We start from the raw sequence: 20,544 nt of genomic DNA, 5'->3' as shown, positions 1-20,544 counted from the left end.
GAGACCTTGGCAGTCCTCAGGGGACAAACATTTAATTCTAGCTGTGGCAGTGTCCCGTGAAAGAACTGCACTGTGTGTGTTGCTTTTTGTGTCCATTTGCAGTGGGAGGAAAAGCAGAATCAGGACCATGCCATGACAGGAATTAATAGCTGAAGTTGGAAAGGATCAGGAAACCTGATAGTGGTGCAGGGAGGGGGTGTGGAAGCCCTGCCCGGGAGGTGACTGTCCCCACTCCCAATCTGACTGCCAGAAGTTCCTGTGCTGACTTGTCACCTGTGTCCTCCTCTGTTCAAACGAGCTCTTGCCACCTGGGACAACAGCCCTACCAATTCCATACAAAACTGCTGCTATTTTAACCCAGAGCTGATGTCCCAGCCAGGCTGAGTGTTGCTGGGAGCCTGGAGCAGTGTCCCTGCCAGCTGCACACCAGGCACACATGGAGAGGGAGGGTGGAATTTGGCAGAATAGCTGCAAAAACAGCCCAGGCTTGCAAAGAGAGGAGTAGTGATAGCTGCTGTTGGCAGCACGAGTCCCTGGTGAGATGACAGCTGCAATTGCCTTGGCTGCATGCTGGGTTTGACAGGGGGTCAGGGGAAGGAACACTGCAAAATAAAGCAACTTAATTTACCACAGGAGGGATTTGGGCAGACTTCTGAACCTGTTGGAAGCAGATGTAATATTATTTTTAATCTGCTTGAAGTGCATTGCTATTCCTAACAGGGTTTTAGAACAGCAAATGCTTTGTGAGTGTTACTCTGGGTGGTGCTGCTGAATTTCTATGGAACACCTGCTGCCTGGCTTGTACACAACCACTGCACATATGTTCACTGCCAGGTACTGCTGTCCTGCACCTCAAATTAAATTTGCTTCACAGGCTGATCTTCACCTCCTTTGATCTCTGAAACAACAAAGAGTAACATTATTTCCTCTCTTTTTCATTATTTTTATAAAATTCTTTCTACTTTACTGGTTGGAAAGATTGAATGTGCCTCTGTGACACTTGAGAGCCCAGGGTACAACCCACCCCAGTGCTGTGCATGTGTGTATGAGCACTGGCATGGCCTCCAGAGCAGCATTAGGAGCTAAGTGTAAGGAAGGAGCCTTAAATCAGAGAATCAGCTTTTCTCACTCGTGCTCCACTTAGAGCTGAGTTTCAAGAGGACAGCAGCCTGTTCTGTCTAAAGTGTCCTGCACCTTTTTCCCTGAGCCTGTTCTGTCTAAAGTGTCCTGCTCCTTTTTCCCTGCACAGGTGGCATTTTGAAGAAAAGCGCCAAGCTGTTTTTCCGCCGGCAGCACCACCAGAAGGACCCGGGGATGAGCCAATCCCACAATGACCTGGTGTTCCTGCAGCACCCCCTGGCAGAGGAGGGCCGCAAGAAGGGGGGGACACTCTCCAGAATGCTGAGCAAGAAGCTCCTTTCCAGGAACAAGAGCAAGACCAAACTGAATGGGGCCTCGGGAGAGCCGTACCCATGAACCCAACCCCTCTCCATGGATTCCTGCTCACATGAGCACTTGTTTACAGAGCAGTCCTAGAGAATACAAATATGGCTGATGGCTTGCATAAAAGGATGTTCACTGTTAACAGTGGTCTTTTTGGTTTATTTTTCCAAAATGCTTTTTCTCTCTGATGATGAAGTTGTTCCTCCAAATACAAGCAGTGCTGAATGTGTCCAGCTTTTGGAGGAGTGTGTGGTTTCTTCTGGAAGAGGAGGGAGGATAAAGAATGGTGCAGGTGGGGACCAAGAAGGCACCTGATGTCTTGGGGTGCAGTGGGAAGAGCATTTCCAGCAGGTAATGCCCCTGTGCCCAGCCCTGAGGGGGCACCTCTGGCAGCTGTGCCCAGCTCTGGCTCCTCAGCACAGCAGGGCCAGGAGCTCCTGGAGCTGAGCAAGGGCCTGGAGCAGCTCCGTGCCCAGGAAAGGCTGAGGGAGCTGGGGCTGCTCAGCCTGGAGAGGAGCCCAGGGAGAGAGAGGGGCCTCAGCCCTGCCTGGGCCTGCCTGGGCCTGTGTCTGTCCCTGTGTCTGTCCCTGGCTGTCCCTGTGTCTGTCCCTGTGTGCAGAGCTCAGAGCAGGTCCAGGCAGTGCTCCAGGCCCAGCAATGGCCCCAGAGCCATGGGCAGGGCCTGAGCCCAGCAATTCCCCTCACAGAGGCACAACTTCTGCCCTGGGCAGTGCCCAGCCCTGAGCAGAGACCAGAGGGGCTCTTGGGGCTCCTCCTGGGGACATTCCAGAGCCATCTGGCCCCAGCCCTGTGCCCTGAGCTCTGGGATGGCCCTGCAGGAGCAGAGAGGTGGCACCAGGGACCCACTGTGACTTCCAGCCTGACTGATCCTGTAGGGAGGACCCAAACGTGATCACTTGATTTACATCAAAAGGAGCTCTGGACTGAAACCTCACATCCATTTATGTGACTGAACCTCTCCAGAGAGAGAAAACACCACTGTGCTCCCTCTCTACAGCCTGCAACAGTAGCAACTGATTTTTCTAGTCTGAAAGGAGGAAAAAAAGAGGCCCAGATGCAGTTTGTGCTGTGATTTGGAAGGGGATGAGTGTTCAGAAGCAGAAGGAAAATGCTGACTCAGACACCCTACTGTAATAACTGTAGCCTGCTGTAATCACTGCTCAGCCCCTGGAGGTGGAGAGATGCCTTTGACATTAGCCATAAATCAATCAATTATGCAAATATCAATACTAGCATATTGTTTAATGGTTTGCTTAAAAAAAAGTTACGCTTTAAAACACAGAACTTGGGTGGTTTTGTTTAAATCTACTTGAAGCTACACGCAAGCAAAGTATTTGTAAAATCTTAGATGTAGCTTTCCTTCCCTGTGTGAGAAGCTGTACTGCTGATGCAAAAACTCATCTTAGGGGCTCTAATTCCTTCTCCCAAGTGCTTGTTAGACAAGTACATAAACTGTCATATCAAATGCAAAGCTAGGAGCAGTAAATGGTGAGTAGAGCATAGTTAACCCTACCGTGCTTTTCATTGGAAAGCTTGTCTTACTTGCCAAACACTTACTGAGATCTTCAAATATACAGTTGTGAAGGAAGCTTTTGAACAAAGTATTAATTCCCTTAGTTCAGTTTCTAGATCTACCAGTGTTGTCATGTTCTGAGTGGTTGGCCAGATGAGTTTTTTAACCTTTTTTCCTTGCTAAATATTGCAGCTGACTCCTTTAGTCTAAAATGAAAAACTGATGGGAGCAAAGGCATAGTTCTCATTTTGGCTGTGAAGAAGAGTAAAATGTCAGTATTTCACAGGTACCATCTTTCATGCTTTACCTGTATTTTTCCATCATCTGCATTCCTGCTGAGAACAGAGGACCAAGCCTGTTCTCTTCAGCCAAGAAAAACATCCAATCATTCCAACTAAATTACTGACCTGAATGGATGATAGACCTTGTGCCTACTTTGCCAACAGTGATTTTTCCCCTGGCCCCTTTCCTCCCTTTAAGCTGTCCAACACTTTGGCAGATATTTGGGCTTTCAACTTAAAGCATTCATCAAAAATAGAAAGTTACAGAAGAATAGAAACACATTTCAAATTTCTGATGGATTCAAGGTTCTCTTGGTGAATCAATATCAAAGTAGAGGGGGTTTGGTTTCTTTTTTACCAAGAAAATATTAAAACTGAACGGTCAAAATCTTTTAACTGCTTAAAAATACTGTTTATGTGTAACCTCCTAAGATCACTGTGGTGGAACAGTAGACCAGACTATCAAATAGTTGTACATTTAAGCATGCTGCTTGTTATGAAAACACTTGAAGGCATTTTAATGTTATGTATTTTGAAAATTGGGTACAAATTGATCTTCTGGAGCTGTATTGTGCTTGGAAATCCCAGTTCAGTAATACAGGTTTGTCCAGACTGAATGTGCCTGAACAGTTTTGTTTATTTCTAATTTAATACAAAGTAGAAATTTTGTTTCTTCATTTGTTCTACAGTGTTTCATGGTGTGAGCATTAAAACCCCTGATGTCATGTTCCCTCAACAGACACTTTTCTCTTGATTTTACCAGGAATTCTCTGTGTTATGGGGCAGGGTGGGGGTCAAGTCCCTGCCATTGTTAAATGCTCAGTCTTTGTTGCTGAAAGATAAAACCTCAACTGTTCCCTAAATTCAAGAAATCCGAATGAAACTGAGCCCTATGGATAACACATCCATACCCTCAAAAGAAAGAGCTGTGGAATTGGGAATGTAGAAGCAGTACATAACATTACTTGAAGTTGGCTTAAATTACTGAGCTGGGATTTTAATTTACAGAAGCTTTAACATGTACTGTAGAACAGAGTGAAATAACACTGAGTAATTTGCAGGATACAGCACTAGGATTTGCTTTTAATTTACCCCAGAGAATGGGTACACATGGAAAAATTGGTTCATTTAAGGTTTTGATGATCACTTGAATGCTTGTCTCAGTGGTGGGAATGAAGGACATCCTTTACTGCAAACTGTGTGAAGGTTTGGGCTCACATGTGTTAAGAGAGAATGAATTCTCCAGATAAGGAGAGCAAGGCATCTGGTGTAAAAAGGGAGTCTGGTTTTTTATTTGCCTTCACTCCTCAGGAAAATAAACATTGTTTGGTTTGATGTTGGATCTCTGTATCTGGCGGGTGTGTTCCTCACCTCTTCTTACTCCTCTGCCAATAATTTATGTCCTGCTGTAAAAACAGACTAAGGCACTAAACACAAGGGGGCAGCTGAGTTGTGACAACCCCAAAGACCCACAATAATGAATCCCATCCCCTCCTTAGGTTGTCATTTAAGATCAGGAGATCTGAGGATAAACATTTCTTGTGTATTTGGGTCAGTGTGAGCTGGATCCTCACAACCTGCAGGATCCACACTGCAGTTTTGGGTCAGAAACACTGGATTTGTCAACAGGCATAAATAATACTGGGATGTGTTCTGTGTAGTTTTTGTTTTACTAAACACCTTCTGTGTTTTATAATTTGATCCATTGTTCAAATGTCTAGTTATTAAAATTACAAAGAATTTTAATAACTACTCACATGAACAGCAGATAAAATCTTTACATGATATTACTACATTGAACACTTGTTGTTTACTGCCTTGCAATTTAATGAAGTCAGAATAGTAAATTGGAAACAACCTGTGAAATATTCATTCTTTTTGTCCCTTTTCTCACACTTTTGTGTTTCCGGATGTTCTGTACAGCAAAGAAAGCATGGATATTTCTTTCATGAGGACTAAGAGATGAAAGCTTGCTTCTTTCTAAAGAATTTTTCTGCCCATATATGCAACTTTTTACTTTGTATTTTTAGTTTGTTTTGCTTTATGGTTAAATTTGCCTCAATGGAGACAAGCCCTGTCCTCACCAAGATTTGTCTTAGCTTTAGTGTGAATTTTGACTGAGCAAATAGTACAAGAATTAAATTACTCTTTGTAGATGAAAGCAATAAAACTACCTGATATCTCCAATGGGAATATAAGCTAAGTAAGAACTTTCTTCAAGTGATTGAGATCCCTTTCAAAGTCACTTTAAAGAGGAGGGGAAGGCTTTATCCCTAGGTCATTCGTATTTAAATCCCACTTGACCCAGGAAGAAATTAGAGTCATTTCACTCCTAACAATATATGAAACTTGGGAATCTGAGGCAGAAGTAATGCCAGGGTGGAAAAATTGCGTTTTGAAAGCAAAATACCTTTTCCAGACTTCTTCAGCTTAATGGACAGGTCATACAGTGTGCAGGCATAAATACTGGGCATTATTCTTATGATTTCTGACAGATTTTCTCTGCTCTTTCTGTTGGGGCTCCAGGCCATACAGACCTTGTGCTGTCTTGCTCTTGAGAGGACTGGATTTATAGTGCTGCTTTTTTGATGAAACTGGCTGGCACTTAACATCAGTTTTGGGGATCAGTGGAATTTTACAGCATTTCCTGCTACTGCATCTCCTTGCTGGTTCTGGGTGTTTTGCAAGTGAAAACTTTCTGCTGTGTGTTTCTTGCAGAGTTCTGCTGTTCTTTATGTGCAGATTGTCATAGGAAAAAACAAAGTTGAAAGCATGAAATAATGCCAAATGTGGATAGGGAAGCAAAATAAGAATCTTGCTCTTGTTTTAACACCTATTTTAGGTCTGGGAGCCCTGGGTTTTGCACAGAGGAAGGTGAGAGCTGCCTGGATTTTTCAGTTGAGTTTATTGCAGGCTTTGATTTGCAGAGCTGAGGTTTGAGAGAAGTGTTTTTGGAATTAACTGTGCCATAGCTCCAGGCTAAGACATTCCTGTTGTGAGTGGGAACAGCTGACCTCATGCTCTGACCTCAACAGGACCTAAGTGGATTTATTCATGTGTTTAAAGTCAGCATATGCTTCTGCACATTGCTAAGCCTCAGCCTTGGTGACAAACAACTCCAGATTAATTATATAACAAGGGTGATTACTTTAAGTTAAGGGTGAATAATACCACTTCACTCAGGATATCCAAACTGCTACTATGCAAGGTGCTGGCATGGTGTGAAAATAGCTGGGAAGGATGATCTGAGGTCTTTCCAGTATTATAACTCTGTATTTCCCAATGATGTATTATGCTCTGTATTATTCCAGGTGGGGTTAAACATTTTTATTTTCTAGCATCAGCTGTCATAGTCACTTCTTCTGTGGTGTGTTTTTCTTTCTGTGCATACATAAACTCAAGTTGGTGCAATTATAAAATCTATGATGTACAGATTTATTATATCACTACAAAAACCTAAGAGGATTTTTTTAAAGAAGTAACTCCTGCTGTACATACAATAAAAGCGAATTGTCTCTGTGTGGTGTGCTGTCCTACATACCCAGGTGTAACAGATGGTTTTCTACCCTCCTTCACTACTTTGACCTGTTGCTTAACACAGAGCATTTACCTGTTTGTTCAGGAGCAGAGTTCTTTCCTGATAACCCCAGCCTATCAGGCAGCCCCTTGGTGCTTGAGAAATCACCTGAAACACAGATTGGGTAGGGAATCTAATGGCAGAAGGGATTGTGGAGCTCATTTAGTTACTCAGTGGTTTTTTTTTTTTTCTCTCAGTTATGTTGTAATATCCTAAATTAGGGGGCAGAGTGGGGGAGTTTTAGGGCTGGATCCTAAGGGGAAGACACCAATACTACAATGAGCACAGCCTGGGAATTAGGTTCCCTTGTGATGATTTTACTGAAAAGATTGTGTTACAAATCACTGCTGCCACAAAGCCCTGCCAGACTGAGGGGAAAAAACCCAACCCCAACACTAAAATACCACAACAAAAAACCCAGCAAAACAAAGACATTCATGTGAAAATAGCCACAGTAATGTTTCTGTTTCCCTTCCAAAGGTGAGGGCTGTACCCTCTTTTACAAGGAAATGTTACATTCCCTTACTGGGAGTTACTGCCCACGTGTTCATTCCATATTATTGAAGTACTTAGCTCAAACTTCCTGATATTAACAAACCTTCATCCTTTTCCTCCCTGCTCTAATCTGTGGTGAGGTCTTTTACCTTGTGTGATGCCATTCCTGTACATTAGCAAAAGTGACAAGTCAGAGGGACAGCAGGAATGGATGTAGCTCCAAGTGTGGCACCATGCTCTTCCCTCCAGTTCATCATTCTTAATAAATACAAAGGATCTTCAATTTTTCACCTCTCTACTCAGGTGAGCCTGGCATAAGATGCAATTTCACAGTCTGAGGTTAATGCTGAAAAAAATAATTTGGAGCTGCAGGATCCAGACTCACATGCATTGTAAATGTTCAGATAACTATACTGAATTAATTTATACTTATTGTGACAAAGTGAATGCACTGCAAGTAGGATAAATCCCTTTGGTGTGCTGGATGCTGGACAAAACCAGGCAGAAGTCTATGTGAGTATGTACTGAGATATACAGGGAAAATAAGTAAAAGCAGACTATACAAAAACTACCAGTCAGCTTCAGTCCTTGAAAAAGCATATAATTTGTACATGCAGTTAGATCCTTTAAAAAACTCCCCTTACTACTCCTGTAGTAATTTAAAAATTCTGGCGAGTAATTTTGAAAGAGGAAATTGTTCCCCATCCTGAAATGAACATTGTTTTGCAAAGGACAATATTTTGGAAATTGAGATGCTGCATTGTTTCAGTTTCCCACAAGACAGTCAGTATGGCCATGGTGTCGTGGGTACATCAGGAAGAGCACTGCCAGCAGGTCAGGGCTGATCCTGCCCCTGTGCCCACCCTGGGGGCACCTCTGGCTGCTGTGTCCAGCTCAGCACAGCAGGGCCAGGAGCTCCTGGAGAGGGACCAGGGGAGAGTGACAAAATAAGAGAGTGGAGCTTCTCTGCTGTGAGGAAAGGCTGAGGGAGCTGGGGGTGGTGAGTCTAAACAAGAGAGGAAACCTCATTAATGTGTATAAATAGCTAAAGGGGGATGGCCAGGGGATGGATCCAGGCTCTGCCACAGGATGAGAGGAACAGGCAGAAACTGATGGAGCACAGAAGCTCCACCTGTACATGAGGCAGAACTTCTCTATGCAGTGACCAAACCCTAAATAGATTGTCCAGAGAGGCTGTGGAGTCTCCCTTGCTGACCATGGTGGAGGCCACCACTGGATGGTTGGAAACCTACCCTGTGTCTCATGCTACAGCCCTGAACACCATCCTGGGCCTTGAAAAGCAAGTTCTGTGGAGACATGGCACCCCTGAGAGGATCGAGTCAGGCAATGGGACTCATTTCAAGAACAGCCTTATCAACACCTGGGCTAGGGAACATGGCATTGAGTGGGTGTACCATATCCCCTACCATGCACCAGCTGCAAGAAAAGTGCAGGACTACTAAAAACCCAGTTGAAAGCTTTGGGTGGGGGATCTTTCAAGAATTGGGAGCAGCATCTGGCAAAAGCCACCTGGTTAGTTAACACCCGAGGTTCCACCAACCGAGCAGGTCCTGCCCAGTCTGAGTCCCTGAATGTAATAGAAGGAGACAAAGTCCCAGTGGTACATATCAGAGGTTTGTTAGGGAAGACTGTGTGGATCAATTCTGCCTCGAGTACAGACAAACCCATTTGTGGGGTTGTCTTTGCTCAGGGACCAGGTTGCACATGGTGGATAATGCAAAGAGATGGAACAACATGATGTGTACCTCAGGGAGATCTGATTGTGGGGTAAGAATGATATTGGGATAAGGGGTGGAATTTATCATAATGTCCTGGGGTGACGTTATGATGCTTGTATATCCCCATTCATCTGTTCTGTGCCTTTAAGACCGGCTCTGAAGAATTGAAGTTTTGTTTGGGTTTCTCTTATCAGGGACACAGAGACGAGCAGTACATAGGGCTGTTTTTCACTTCTTGCTTCAGCTTGTGCTTTGCTTGCTCCCTTTTCTGCTCTTGCTTCCGCTCTGCTTTGGCCTCTGCTTATTAGCTAGTTCTAGCTAAACAGTCCACATTGCTTCCTGGACTGTTTCTCCTCTCCTGTTTCTGTGACCATCTCGAACCTGCTCCGGACTGGGACCCGGGAACACCGAAGGTTCGGCTGCAGCAGCTGCCCCAGCGCCGGAGGGACTGAGAACAGAGCAACCACCCCCGAAAGAGACTTTCTGATTTTGTCATCTTTCTCAGAGCGGTGTCATCGGGTATTGTTCATTTTGTGTGCTGGGGGATGCCGGGCCAGTCAAATAAACAGGTTCTTTCCACCTCTCTCCAAGGAATTTTTTCCCGAACCAGTTGGGGGGAGGGGCCATGTGGGTTTTGCTTTCTGGAGGGGCCCTCCTTTGCAGATTCTTTAACAAATTTGCCCTAAACCAGGACATTATTACATTTTCTGGGCAGCAGAAAAAGGACACTCGTTAACAAAGGATTAACCCTTAAAAACAATAACCTGTTGCATATTGACACACCTCATATATGATGCATAAATTCCATTCAAATACAGGATTCTGTCTGGTCATCCTCAGCTTCTTCCTCTAAATCCTGACAGTGCCTTTGAGGTGGGAAGAAGTTCGTTTCTTCTGATAATGGAGCAATAAATTCTTTTTCTGTGAAAGATTTAGGTCCCGTGGCTGCTATCTCGCTGGAAGTCCTTTCTTTAAAGAAAGTATCTTACATAGCATAGTTTCTATTTTAACATCTTTTATAACCTAAAACTATATTTAACACAGTACTTAAGAGAATTAATACAGCATTACTTTCTAACACAACACATATAATATTCATTTTAATATTTGTGAAAAGCCAATCATAAAATACGCATTTTTCACAGACAGGGTGGTGTTGGGTCATAGCTTGCACTGGATGGTCCTGGAGGTCTTTTCCAACCTATTCGATCCTGTGGTTCTGTTTCAGCCACCCCGCTCCCCGGCACTGCCCGTGAGGAGACGGGAGAGCCACCCGGGTGCTCCTCTACCTTCAGCGCGGTCTCTGCGCCTCCAGCCCGGCCTGGGGAGCTGCGGGGGCTCAGGGGTGGGATCCGCCCGGGAGGGGACGCGGGTGGCAGCCCCGCAGGCGCTGAGGCAGGGCCATGGCCGGGGACGCGGCCGGGGTCAGGCCCGGGGCCGGCCCCGCCGCACTACACTTCCCGCCCTGCTCCGCGCCCGCCCGCGCCAGCTTCCGCTGGCGCGTGGTTTCCGGAGCGGATCGGAACCCGGAGCGCGGATCCGATCCGGGTCTGGCCATTCCCGGGGCAGGTAACGCCGGCTCCCCGCGCTCCTCCCGCCGCACCCCGTGCGCTCCCCGCCACCCCCGCCCGGGACCCCCCGCGCCCGCCCCGCCGCGCCTCCTCCCGCCGCTCCCCGGGACGCGCGGCGGGGCCGGGGCGGGCGCGGCGGCCGCTCCGAGCGCTCCCGGGGCGGCGGCGGTGGCTGCGGCCCCGCCGCCTCCTCCTCCTCCGCCGCCGCCGCCTCCTCCAGGCCGCCTGTTCTTTGTTACAGCGGCCGGGAGGGCGGTAGCGAAGGGGGCGAGGCGGGTCCGAGGCAAAACCCGGCGGAGCCGCTCCCGGATCCCGGGCCCCGACGGGCTCCGGGCGGCGGCGGCGGCAGCGCGGTCCCCGAGGGGAGGGCGCGGAGCGGGCGCGGGGCGATCCCCGCGGGCTCGGCCGGGCTGGGCACGGAGCCCTGGCGGCCACGGGGATGCGGGGCCGGCAGCGGGGAGCGGCTTGGCCGCAGGGGGTTGGGGATGGAGGGGGGTGGGAGCTCCCAGGTGCGAGGGCGTGATCCGGAGGGAAGAGGCTGGGAGCGGCAGCAGGAGGAGGAGGGAGGTGCGGGGATGCTGCCCTGCCCCGGTGTGTGCCATGGGAGAGGGTGCGGTGAGAGCCCGAGGAGACAAAAGGAGCAGAGCCGCGGTCTGCGGGGCTCCGCACACGTGAAATTTCCTGCAGCACGCTCGTTTTCTGCTCGGGGCCATTAAACTTTGCGCGTAGTTTATTCGCAGCATCGCGGCAAGCGCTGGGAAGGGCAGGTGGCACAGACCCCGCCAGCTGCTGTGTTACTCCATGCCCCCATGACTGGCCTAGAAATCGGTTCCCTCCTCAACAATAATTGATAGAATGGCCCTAATTTTTTTAAGAAATACAAGGCCTCGCTGTAGTTCACCAGATGTTCTGCAATTCCTTTGAGCGGTAGCATGAACAAGTTTTACTACATCATGAGGAAAATTGCATTTTTAAGTGCATCCTTCCACATACATATGTACAGCACCCATCTGCTTGTGCTCTCTAGTTATTCACACTCATAGAAACCCATTCTCAGACTGAAGAGAGGAGAATTTTAATTCTACCTTGTTGATCATGAAGTTCAGACACAGATTTTCAGGCCTTCTGTTAATTTTTCTGACCTACTTTTTGTTTTAAAAAAATCCATTAGCTAGATCAAAATGGCTCAACTTAGCACTTGAGCCTGATATCTTTATTCAGCAGTTTATAAGGAGAAAGTGTGATTTTACATCCATTCTTAAATTTTTACAGCTCAAGTAGTTCCCTGACAGTATTTCTGTATATATTGGGCTGCAAGCAGGTACCTGTGATGCTGCAGCTCCTCAATATCTTAATTTGGGTTCCCTCAAGTTCCAGGTACGCTCCAAGGCTTGTGTTGCAGCTGGAATTTTTGTGCATAGCTGTGTTGCTCTACTCTCAGGCATAAAATCATTCATCTAATTATAAAAACCAAAAAATGTAGTTTTCTACTCTTTTGCTGCCATCATAATTAAGCTTTGTACCTGGTTTCGTTTCCTCTGTGTGGCTTTTCTCCTGATTATTGACTGCTCATGATTACTCTCTGTTTTATGTAAAAAATACCTGCGACTCCCAGAAGCTTTGCAAGACAAGAGCAGAACTAGGAACAGTGGGATGAGCGATTAGTTTTCTGTTACAAATGTTTGAAAAGAAAAAAAAAATATACCCTGTGGCTCTTAGCAGCAGCAGTGAGGGCAAAACCAGCCTTGTGTTCAGTGCCACCATATGAGTGGCACATCGTGACTCTGTTTACAGCTGGTGGCATCGTGCTGTGTGGTTTCTTTCCAAAACCCCTGGGAAATACAGCTGAGATCAGGGAGGAGGGGCTGGAAAGCACTTGGGTGAGCAGGGTGTAAATCAGAATTGTGGAGCAGGCAGCAGTGTGTGTTGGGGAGCAGGGGTGAGGCTGGACCAGGCGTGTTGGGAGTGCAGAGCAGCACGAGTCAGTCCTTGCTGCAGAGAGGGAGCTGCGCTAATGCAGAGCTGAGGCTGCCCGAGGCACCTGTGAGGGCCCTTCACGCTCCCTCCCCATCACCTTGAGCAACGCTGCTGATTTCTCCACCCCTTTGGTGCTGTTCTCATCTCTAGGCTCCTGTAATGTCACTTGTCCCCAGTCTGTTTGCCAAGGATACGACACAGCAATGTCCCAGAGGCTGAATGCCTTTGGTGGTGTGGCTGCACTGAGCTTCTGAACCATTGATCAAGGCCATTATTTCTTAATTCACCCATATTTAGGATTAAAGTTTTGTCAGGACACAAACTATCTAAAAACAGCTGGGCATACCCCTCTTGAAATAGTGCAAAGCATAAAAAAATAAGTGTGTTTAAAAAGCAAAGCAAACCATTTTTGACAACAGCTTACATCACTTGTTTTTGCAGCATTGTGCTTGGACTCCCCTCAATACCTGTTGCATTATTCAGGAAAAGAGCTTTTGGGGAAATTTCCTGAGTTGCTGTTCCTGCTCGGCGCTGAGCTTTTGTATAAATGTTTGTTCTGTTACTGGAGCTTAGTCCCCAAAAGCTGCAGCCCAGAAAGGCCCAGCTTGTGCCACGGATGGGAGCGTTTGCCCCTGGGAGCAGTGAGTGTTAGGGAGGGATCCTGCTGCTGACAGTGGTGTTAGGAAGGGCAGTGCTTGGAGAGTCCTGATCCTGAGCAGTGCCTGTGCTCCCACATTTCTGGCTTGGCTTTTGTTGCTTTATCTGTTTTCAAACAGTTCTCTGTGAGTTTGGTGTGTCATGTTTGCTCTCCCTCTCAGAGATTCAGGCTCTTACTCCTTCCTGTCCTCCTCTTGCTGTTTTGCAGCCTCACCTCTCTCAGACTTGGGTCATGATCTTTGTGTTGCTTTGCCTCTCTGCTGGGGCACTGGCAAAATTGTTTATTTTAGGAGGAGAGCTTTTTTTTGGGTAGAAAAGGGAAGAACTCTCTTCTAGGTCCTGCTTGTATTGTGGTCTTAGCCATACGTAATCAGACATTGTGCCAACCATAATTTAATTGTTGAGGGGCAATAGTGTTCATGCAAGTTTTTAATACAGACTGACACTAATGAAGTGAATATAGATTAACCTTATTTAACTGTGAAATCAAATTGGTTAGTTACCATTTCATAGAAGGCCAGTGATAGAGGCAGGGTTTTATTTCCCCAAGATTTTTGGTGCTCAGTACCACAATATGCCTTTGCCTCTGGAAGAGGTCTGTGCCTGTATCTGCAGTTTTTAATATTACTGTGTTTATTAAATAAGTTATCTGCCTCTCAGAGATAATGTTTTTAAGCTAAATAAAATGTTTCAGTGTTCAATAAAATGTTGCACTGGGCCTTGTTCCTGCAGTGGTTGCTACTGACCTGGATTATCCTCTGGCCCTGAATGTTCTGAGACTCCACAGGAGCTTTTTAGCCGGGGATGCAGGAGTGGCTGGAAGTTTGTCAGAGATGGGGAACAGCAGGAGACAGCATTTCCTCACAGAGAAATGCCTGAGAACACACAGACATTGAGGTTTCCTTGGTAGTGATGTCTGCAACACATGTGGTGATGCAGCAGTCTCTGGGGCTTTTAAAAACTTGAATTTCTTTATTTTCCATTGATACTCCTGCAGAAACACTAATGTGTTTTTGTGGGCTCTGGGTCAGTCAGCATCATTACTTCACAAAGGGATGTTTATATGATACAGAAAATAAAAATCAATTCAGAACTAACTTTGTCTTTTGTGTTTTGGCAGGTTTAAAATAATGGCTGAAGATGGCAGTGAGGAGATTATGTTTATTTGTAAGTATTAGGAAAAGTATCTAATTCTCACTGTGTGTGACTTGTCTACTCAGAATGCCTGAAATTAAACCAGACTTAAGATTTTATTTAGAAAAATTGCTCTTTGTAAAGGAGGCTCATGCAGCTAATGGGTGAATAGAGAGGAGTTTGTGTAATTTAAGCATACACATTCTGATGCTGTTGGCAAACACACAATGAAACCTCTGAATGTGAGTGAGCAGCACAGCTTTTTCATGGCTGAAGTGAGTGAGCTTGAAGGTCTCACCCTGGTGTAAGCCCTTTGTTTATACAACCAGCTCTAGCAGCCAGGGCTGTCTGGGGATAGCTCTGACCTCTGGCCTGCCTTGGGGATTGCACCTCCACAGCAGGGGCAGGCAGACTCAGAATTCCTTCAGAATAAGCCCAGTTTGAGATGCACCAGCTGCCCTGGCAGGTTTCACTCATGGCATTCACTGCCTGTGCAGCCTTGGGTGCCACACTGATCCTGTCCTTTGTCAGCAGCCTGGGCAGGCAGGACCTGGTGCCACAGTTAAGGGATGTAGAGTCCTTGTGTGAGCACAGAGGGCCCAGATATTGTGGATCCAGTCAGGGCAGAGCAGAATGGAGCACATCCTTGATTTTAGGATCCACATATTTTACCTCTGATGGTTCCACAGCTGCATTTATGGCAATTGTCAGAAGTTGAATTTTCTCCCTCCACCAGTTTCCTTCAAAACTAAAACAGTGTTGGCTGTTTGCCTTTTTACTGAGATGCAGATACCAATAGTGGTTACCTTATCTTCCCTTTCACAAAAGGATTCTGGTGGACAGCAAAAAAGAATGGGGATGTGATGCCACTCCTAATTAGATAGAAGGTGTCACACAGAATTGTTTTATCCCTTCCAGTGGGGGCTGTGGTCACTGGGCTTTTTCTTGTGCTCTCTGCAATTAGTTTGTCCCATGGAATATGAGGACTGTTTATGTTCTGAAAAAATTAGTTGTTATAATGGCACTGTGCACTCCCAATAATAAACATCCTTGAGTATGTATTTCATAGACAAGAGAATTTGGGAATTTTTCTTTTTATGAAGTGTGTGAGTATAGTCTCCCTGGGGTATTTTTTTAATATTCCCATGCTTGTTTTTGTGTCTCTCCTGTGGCTGTAATCTCTTGAAAGTGTCACATATGGTGGGTGTAACAGCTTTGGCTGCTGTAGGACATCCCTTGGATATTGAGCTGTGCCACGCAATGTCACTGTCATATTCCCCTGGCTTTGCTCATTGCTCTGCAGAGGAGTCAGAGGAATGTGTGCCTTATTCCTGCCTGTAGCTGTGGCCAGTGCTGTCTGCACCTTTCAGAGGCTTATCCTTGCAGAGGTGAGGAGTGCCCTGATGCAGTCAGATGAGGAAAATGACAAAGTGCATTTTTCTTTGGACAGCAAAGCCTATTGGAGAAGCTGTTACTCAGGCTATTCCTTCCTGTCCCCTTGGTTATGACAACCCTTTATGGATGACAGTCCATTTCTTTTCAGCAGTCAGGTTTACACATTCCTCTGTCCTCTCTGGTTTGGGAAATCTGCTTTTAGCCCAGATTATTTCAGTAATATTTTCAGTAATATTATTTCAGTAATATTTTTCAGTAATAATTTCAGCAGCCTGGGCTACAGGCACACCTGGAATGGTGGAACATTGAACAGCTGTAGGCTGAGCTTTGGTGCTGCTGCTTTGTGAGTAGTACTTGCCCATTTTTCTCTGGTACAGCAAGCCAGGCTGGGAAATTCCTCCTTCTGAAAAACCATGTGAAGAGCTGATTGTTTCATTCCTTGCCTCACCAGAAGGCAGCACAAACAGGAGGCAGTGACCAGGCTTGGGGGCTGCACCAGCCAGAAATGCTGTTTGTCAAATATATGTATTTTTTCACTACTAAGCTGGTTTTGTTGCCAGAAGGAATGTGAAGCAGTTTAAAATCCCTTGTTTTAGAAATCCTTTTGTTCACTGGGATGAGTAGAAGCTTCCAGTTGGGAGCACAAAGTGGCTTTGCCAGAGGGGATATACCTTGGAATGACTTGGATTTTGTCATGTCTTCCCAAAAAAGGTGTAGTGACCCTTACATTACACATTTTCTGGGGTTTTCCTGACTTGCCCTTGTAAGCTTGGAGCTGAGATGCAAAAGGCAGCACAGCAATATAACCCCTGTGTGATGATCTCTCCTGAAGCTGTGTCAGCAGCTGACCAGGCAGGGCACTTTGACAGCTATTTTTTTCCCAGTGAAGCAGTGTATAAGCATTTGGAATCCTGTTAAGTTAGCTTATTTTAGAAAGCCTCAAATTATCCTCGCCTGAAAATTGTTTCTTAGGAACCACTCAGTTCTGGGTAATTTACAGGCACTTAAACTGAAAGTTAATTTAGCTGAGCTGACAGTGAATTAGGTGGCCAGAGTGTGTTGTGCAGCAGCTGACTTGTCTGGAAAGGCACCAGGAGGCACCTTGGAGGTGTCTGTCCTGCCCTGTGGGTGAGAAATGTGTGTGGCCAGGCAGCGCTGGTCCTGCTGGTGCCCTGCTGAGCCCTGTGCCAGTTCTGCTGCTGGTTCTGGGTTTGTGCCTCCTGTCACTGGAAACACCAAGCTGTTCAGATCAGCCCAGCTCCTGGGGAAGCAGTGATGTGGCTTTCTTTAGCTGCCATGTGTTGCAGCACTTTATCTGAAGAATAATGCCATCTTTAAGCAGAATATTTACTGTGGGTGTAAGGCATTTATTTGCCTTGGTGAGAGAATTTAAACAATTGTCTTCTGATGTACTGATCACAGTGTGTGTTATCTCACCTACACAGGTGCCAGCTATCCACTCAGTGTTCAATTATTTATGTTCTTTTAAGCAGTATAAATAAACATGTGCTTCTCTGTGTATGTATTTTACCTGGTGCTAGGTTTCTTTTGAAAGAGAGAGGAAACTGTCTTAGAAAAATGTTTTCCACCAACCTTTTGTGTCTGGTTCCTTGCAGGGTGTGAGGACTGTGGGCAGTACCACGATTCAGAGTGTCCTGAGCTGGGCCCAGTGGTGACAGTCAAAGACTCCTTTGTATTGAGCAGGGCAAGGTAAGAAATGTTTGTGTTAATCCTGACTAACCCAACACCCCCATGTTAGTCCTTTAAAGCATATTTGCTGTTTGGTGGCTGTCACACTGACAGCTGGAAACTGAAATCCCAGAGGATGACAGAAATCTATGGAAAGCACATGGCCTTGATTAAATAGAAAAATTGATGCACACACTTAAGTGCTGCACTGAATAGAAGCCAAAAAAAATAACTTGCTGCTCATCAGGACTCTGTTTCTTTGCTGAGGTTTCTGGCACAAAGTCAGGGTGCTGCCAGATGGGGTGATGATTTCTGTCACAGTTGAGTACCTGCCCCTTTTATCCCCTGTAGATACACCAGATTCATTTCAGAGAAGTGTGTGAGGATTTCTCATTCATGTGTATGAACTCTCTCATTCTTCCACTTAGAAGCAAAACAAGTTGTTCTCATTATTGTGGGGCTTTGCAAACGATTAGGGGTAATAGTTCTGTCAGCAAATCTGTGACAGCACAGCAGAAACACTCATGTTTGCCAAAAGAAACAAATAGACTCAATCTAGTTGGGAGAAAACAACACTGAGTAGTGATTTTTACAGGGAAAGACAATCAGGCACTGTCAGCAAAATTCATTTTAAGATGCAGAATGTAAAGCTAAGGAAAAGAATCAACTATTGTGAAGGTGTAGTGCAGATCCAAAAAGGGAAGTGTTCAGATGGCTTTGTGTGTTATATAATGTGTGCAGGGCTTCCATATTTCTTCTTGGGAAGTCACAGGCAGAAAACAGGCACGTGGGCAGCAAGTCTGGCACGTCCTGCCTGTGTGGGCTGTGCTGTGTATTCCCAGCATCATTTTGGAACAAATTCTGTTGTGCTGGATCTGCCCCCTGGGTGCCACAACCCCTTGGCCAGGGCAGGATGCTCCTGGTGCCCCACCAAGTACAGTGACTGACCCTGCTTTTCTTGGCCTTCCCAGAAGAGGAATTTCCCTGCAGCTCCTGCCAGGCACTGCCTTTCTGTGCCTGGAAACCTGCCCTGGATGATCCCTTGCAGCAGCTGTGCATGGATAACAGCCCTGGCACTACAGGTGCTGAGGGTCATTTAAAAATACCCCTTGGAATAATAGAAGGAGAGGTGCTTTTGTTGTATACAAAAAATGGGCAGTGCAGTAAGTCTCTAGCCTGTGCTACACACATTCCATGACAAACTACTATTTCCTACCTTTTTCTGGTTTTTAACTTGCACTTTCATGTCCAGATGTTCCAACTGGGAGTGTTTGCAAATATGGTCCATGCACTGGTTTTCAATCTCCTTTTGACATGCAAATGCAAAGTTTTCCCTGGTGGAAGTGTGGGCTGCTGGACCATAGACTTGAAAGCAGCATTTTAAATTGATTTTTTACAGATACATGTATTTCTTTTCCTGAAGAGGTTTTAACTGAAATCAGGTAAGGTAAGAAAAGGAAAGAAGAAATTTAATTGTAGCCTTTACATCTGGGGAGCAGTAACTGAAAATGAGTTATCTGAGGTTGAGGGCAAGTTAAACCACAAACTGGATATGAATCTTTTAAAAACAGTCTGCTTGCTTAACCATGTTTGTTGTTCCCTCTGTCTTACTGAAAAGATCAAATGGATGCTTTATGTTAGAAAAGAAGTGCTGAGAAACATCTGCTGAACTCCTCTGTCTCTAACACTGCTCCTTGTATGCTTCAAACTAAAAGTATTGTTTTCAATTCATTTGCTTAGCACTGTGATTGAAATCTTTTTGTATTTCTCTTTATCTAGGCAGTAAAGCAGTTCTGCCAGTGTCAACCTCAGGGTAGTCAGTAGCCTGTCTGATTATTTTAGCTTTTCATCTGTTAGCACAGACCTAAAAAAACAGAATTGCATTTGGTTTGTAAAACCAATACAGTGGGGCCAGTCTAGTGAATTTTCGGGAAGCTGTTCTCTGTGTATTATACATAGTAACACTATTTGCTACATGTAGTTTTCTCGGAAGCTTGTTTGGGAAAAGAGAGAGGCTGGGAGCACAGAAACACTTGAGTTTAATGCTGATTTCTTTCTTCAGGGGTTCCTGCATTGCATAACTGTTACTGGCTGAGGTGGTGTTCAGCCAAAGGTTGAACCTGCTGATCTTGGAAGTCTTTTCCAACCTAATCAGTTCTGTGATTTATTTTTTTTTTCCTCAATTCTCTCTTAAATGTTTAGATCATCTCTGCCTTCTAATTTGGAGATAAGGCAGCTGGAGGATGGGACTGAGGGAGTGTTTGCTCTGACTCAGCTGGTGAAACGTACCCAGTTTGGCCCCTTTGAATGCAAGAGAGTTCTCAAGCTGGAGAAAGAATCAGTTTTTCCCCTGAAGGTAAGACACAGAATTTGTAAAGCAATAAATATCAAGGAGTCAGTTTAACCTGTGAGGAATTAATGCTGGCTAACACTATGAAAACAAAGATATGAAGGGGGATTATTTGGCACATCTTTTAGGTGTGCCCTGTAAGGGATGAGCTAAACAAACATTCTCTGGGCAAAGAACAGAAGAACCAAACTAGAAGCTCAGTTCTTTTAATGAGTCTCTTCAATCTGATTGAATTTTCCTAATGATTCCCATATGTATTAGGTTTATGGAACATGCAGAATAAGTGGGGTTTTTTCTGTCTTGCATTTGTTTTATTCCTCTCTTGACAAGTTTTGGTAAGAAAAATGCTACATTAAGAATGGAATTCAATCTTAGTTTCCACTAATACCTCATGCCCTCAGAAGTAAAGATTTAGAATTGTGCCTTGGGCTGATGGCTGTTTGGATACCCTTCCACTCATGTATGCAGTAAGTTTTTGGGAAACTGGTGGCTATAGAAGAGTTCTTGGGATGATTTTGTTCAGTTTGTTCCAGTCTTGCTCCTGGTTGTCTTTCTCATCTGAAGGTATGGCTAAATAAAAGATTCCTGATGCAGGACTTGAGGTTTGCTTCGTCCCTGATGTCCTCTGAAAAGAAACCACTGCAAAAGCAGAAAATCATTTATTTCCCCTTAACTTTATATCACTCCTCATGGTTTTTATTC

General features: G+C 45.4%; 2 protein-coding genes across 8 annotated transcripts in view; both read left to right on the top strand.

Moving 5' to 3' along the window:
• Positions 1–4,600, top strand: part of C2CD2 (C2 calcium dependent domain containing 2) — a 38,889-nt gene extending 34,289 nt beyond the window's left edge. The window contains exon 14 of the mRNA XM_005488976.4: positions 1,250–4,600. Within this exon, the coding sequence (XP_005489033.2) occupies positions 1,250–1,476 (227 nt within the window). The 3' untranslated portion in view covers positions 1,477–4,600. The remainder of the gene's footprint in view (positions 1–1,249) is intronic.
• Positions 4,601–10,543: 5,943 nt separating this feature from the next.
• PRDM15 (PR/SET domain 15) overlaps positions 10,544–20,544 on the top strand; it is a 33,874-nt gene continuing 23,873 nt past the window's right edge. For 6 of the 7 annotated variants that reach the window (XM_074534176.1, XM_074534168.1, XM_074534161.1 and 3 more), the window contains exons 1-4: positions 10,544–10,638; positions 14,395–14,441; positions 17,420–17,513; positions 19,695–19,848. In XM_074534176.1, coding sequence (XP_074390277.1) covers positions 14,405–14,441; positions 17,420–17,513; positions 19,695–19,848 — 285 coding nt within the window. In that variant the 5' untranslated portion in view covers positions 10,544–10,638; positions 14,395–14,404. Of the gene's footprint in view, positions 10,639–11,287; positions 12,486–14,394; positions 14,442–17,419; positions 17,514–19,694; positions 19,849–20,544 lie in introns of those variants that run through there. The other variant, XM_026794715.2, reaches the window with a different exon arrangement.

Source organism: Zonotrichia albicollis, chromosome 2 (assembly GCF_047830755.1).
Source record: "Zonotrichia albicollis isolate bZonAlb1 chromosome 2, bZonAlb1.hap1, whole genome shotgun sequence".
NCBI lineage: Eukaryota > Metazoa > Chordata > Aves > Passeriformes > Passerellidae > Zonotrichia > Zonotrichia albicollis.
Note: the sequence above shows the minus strand (reverse complement) of the source record. Positions and strands in the feature narration are given on the sequence as shown.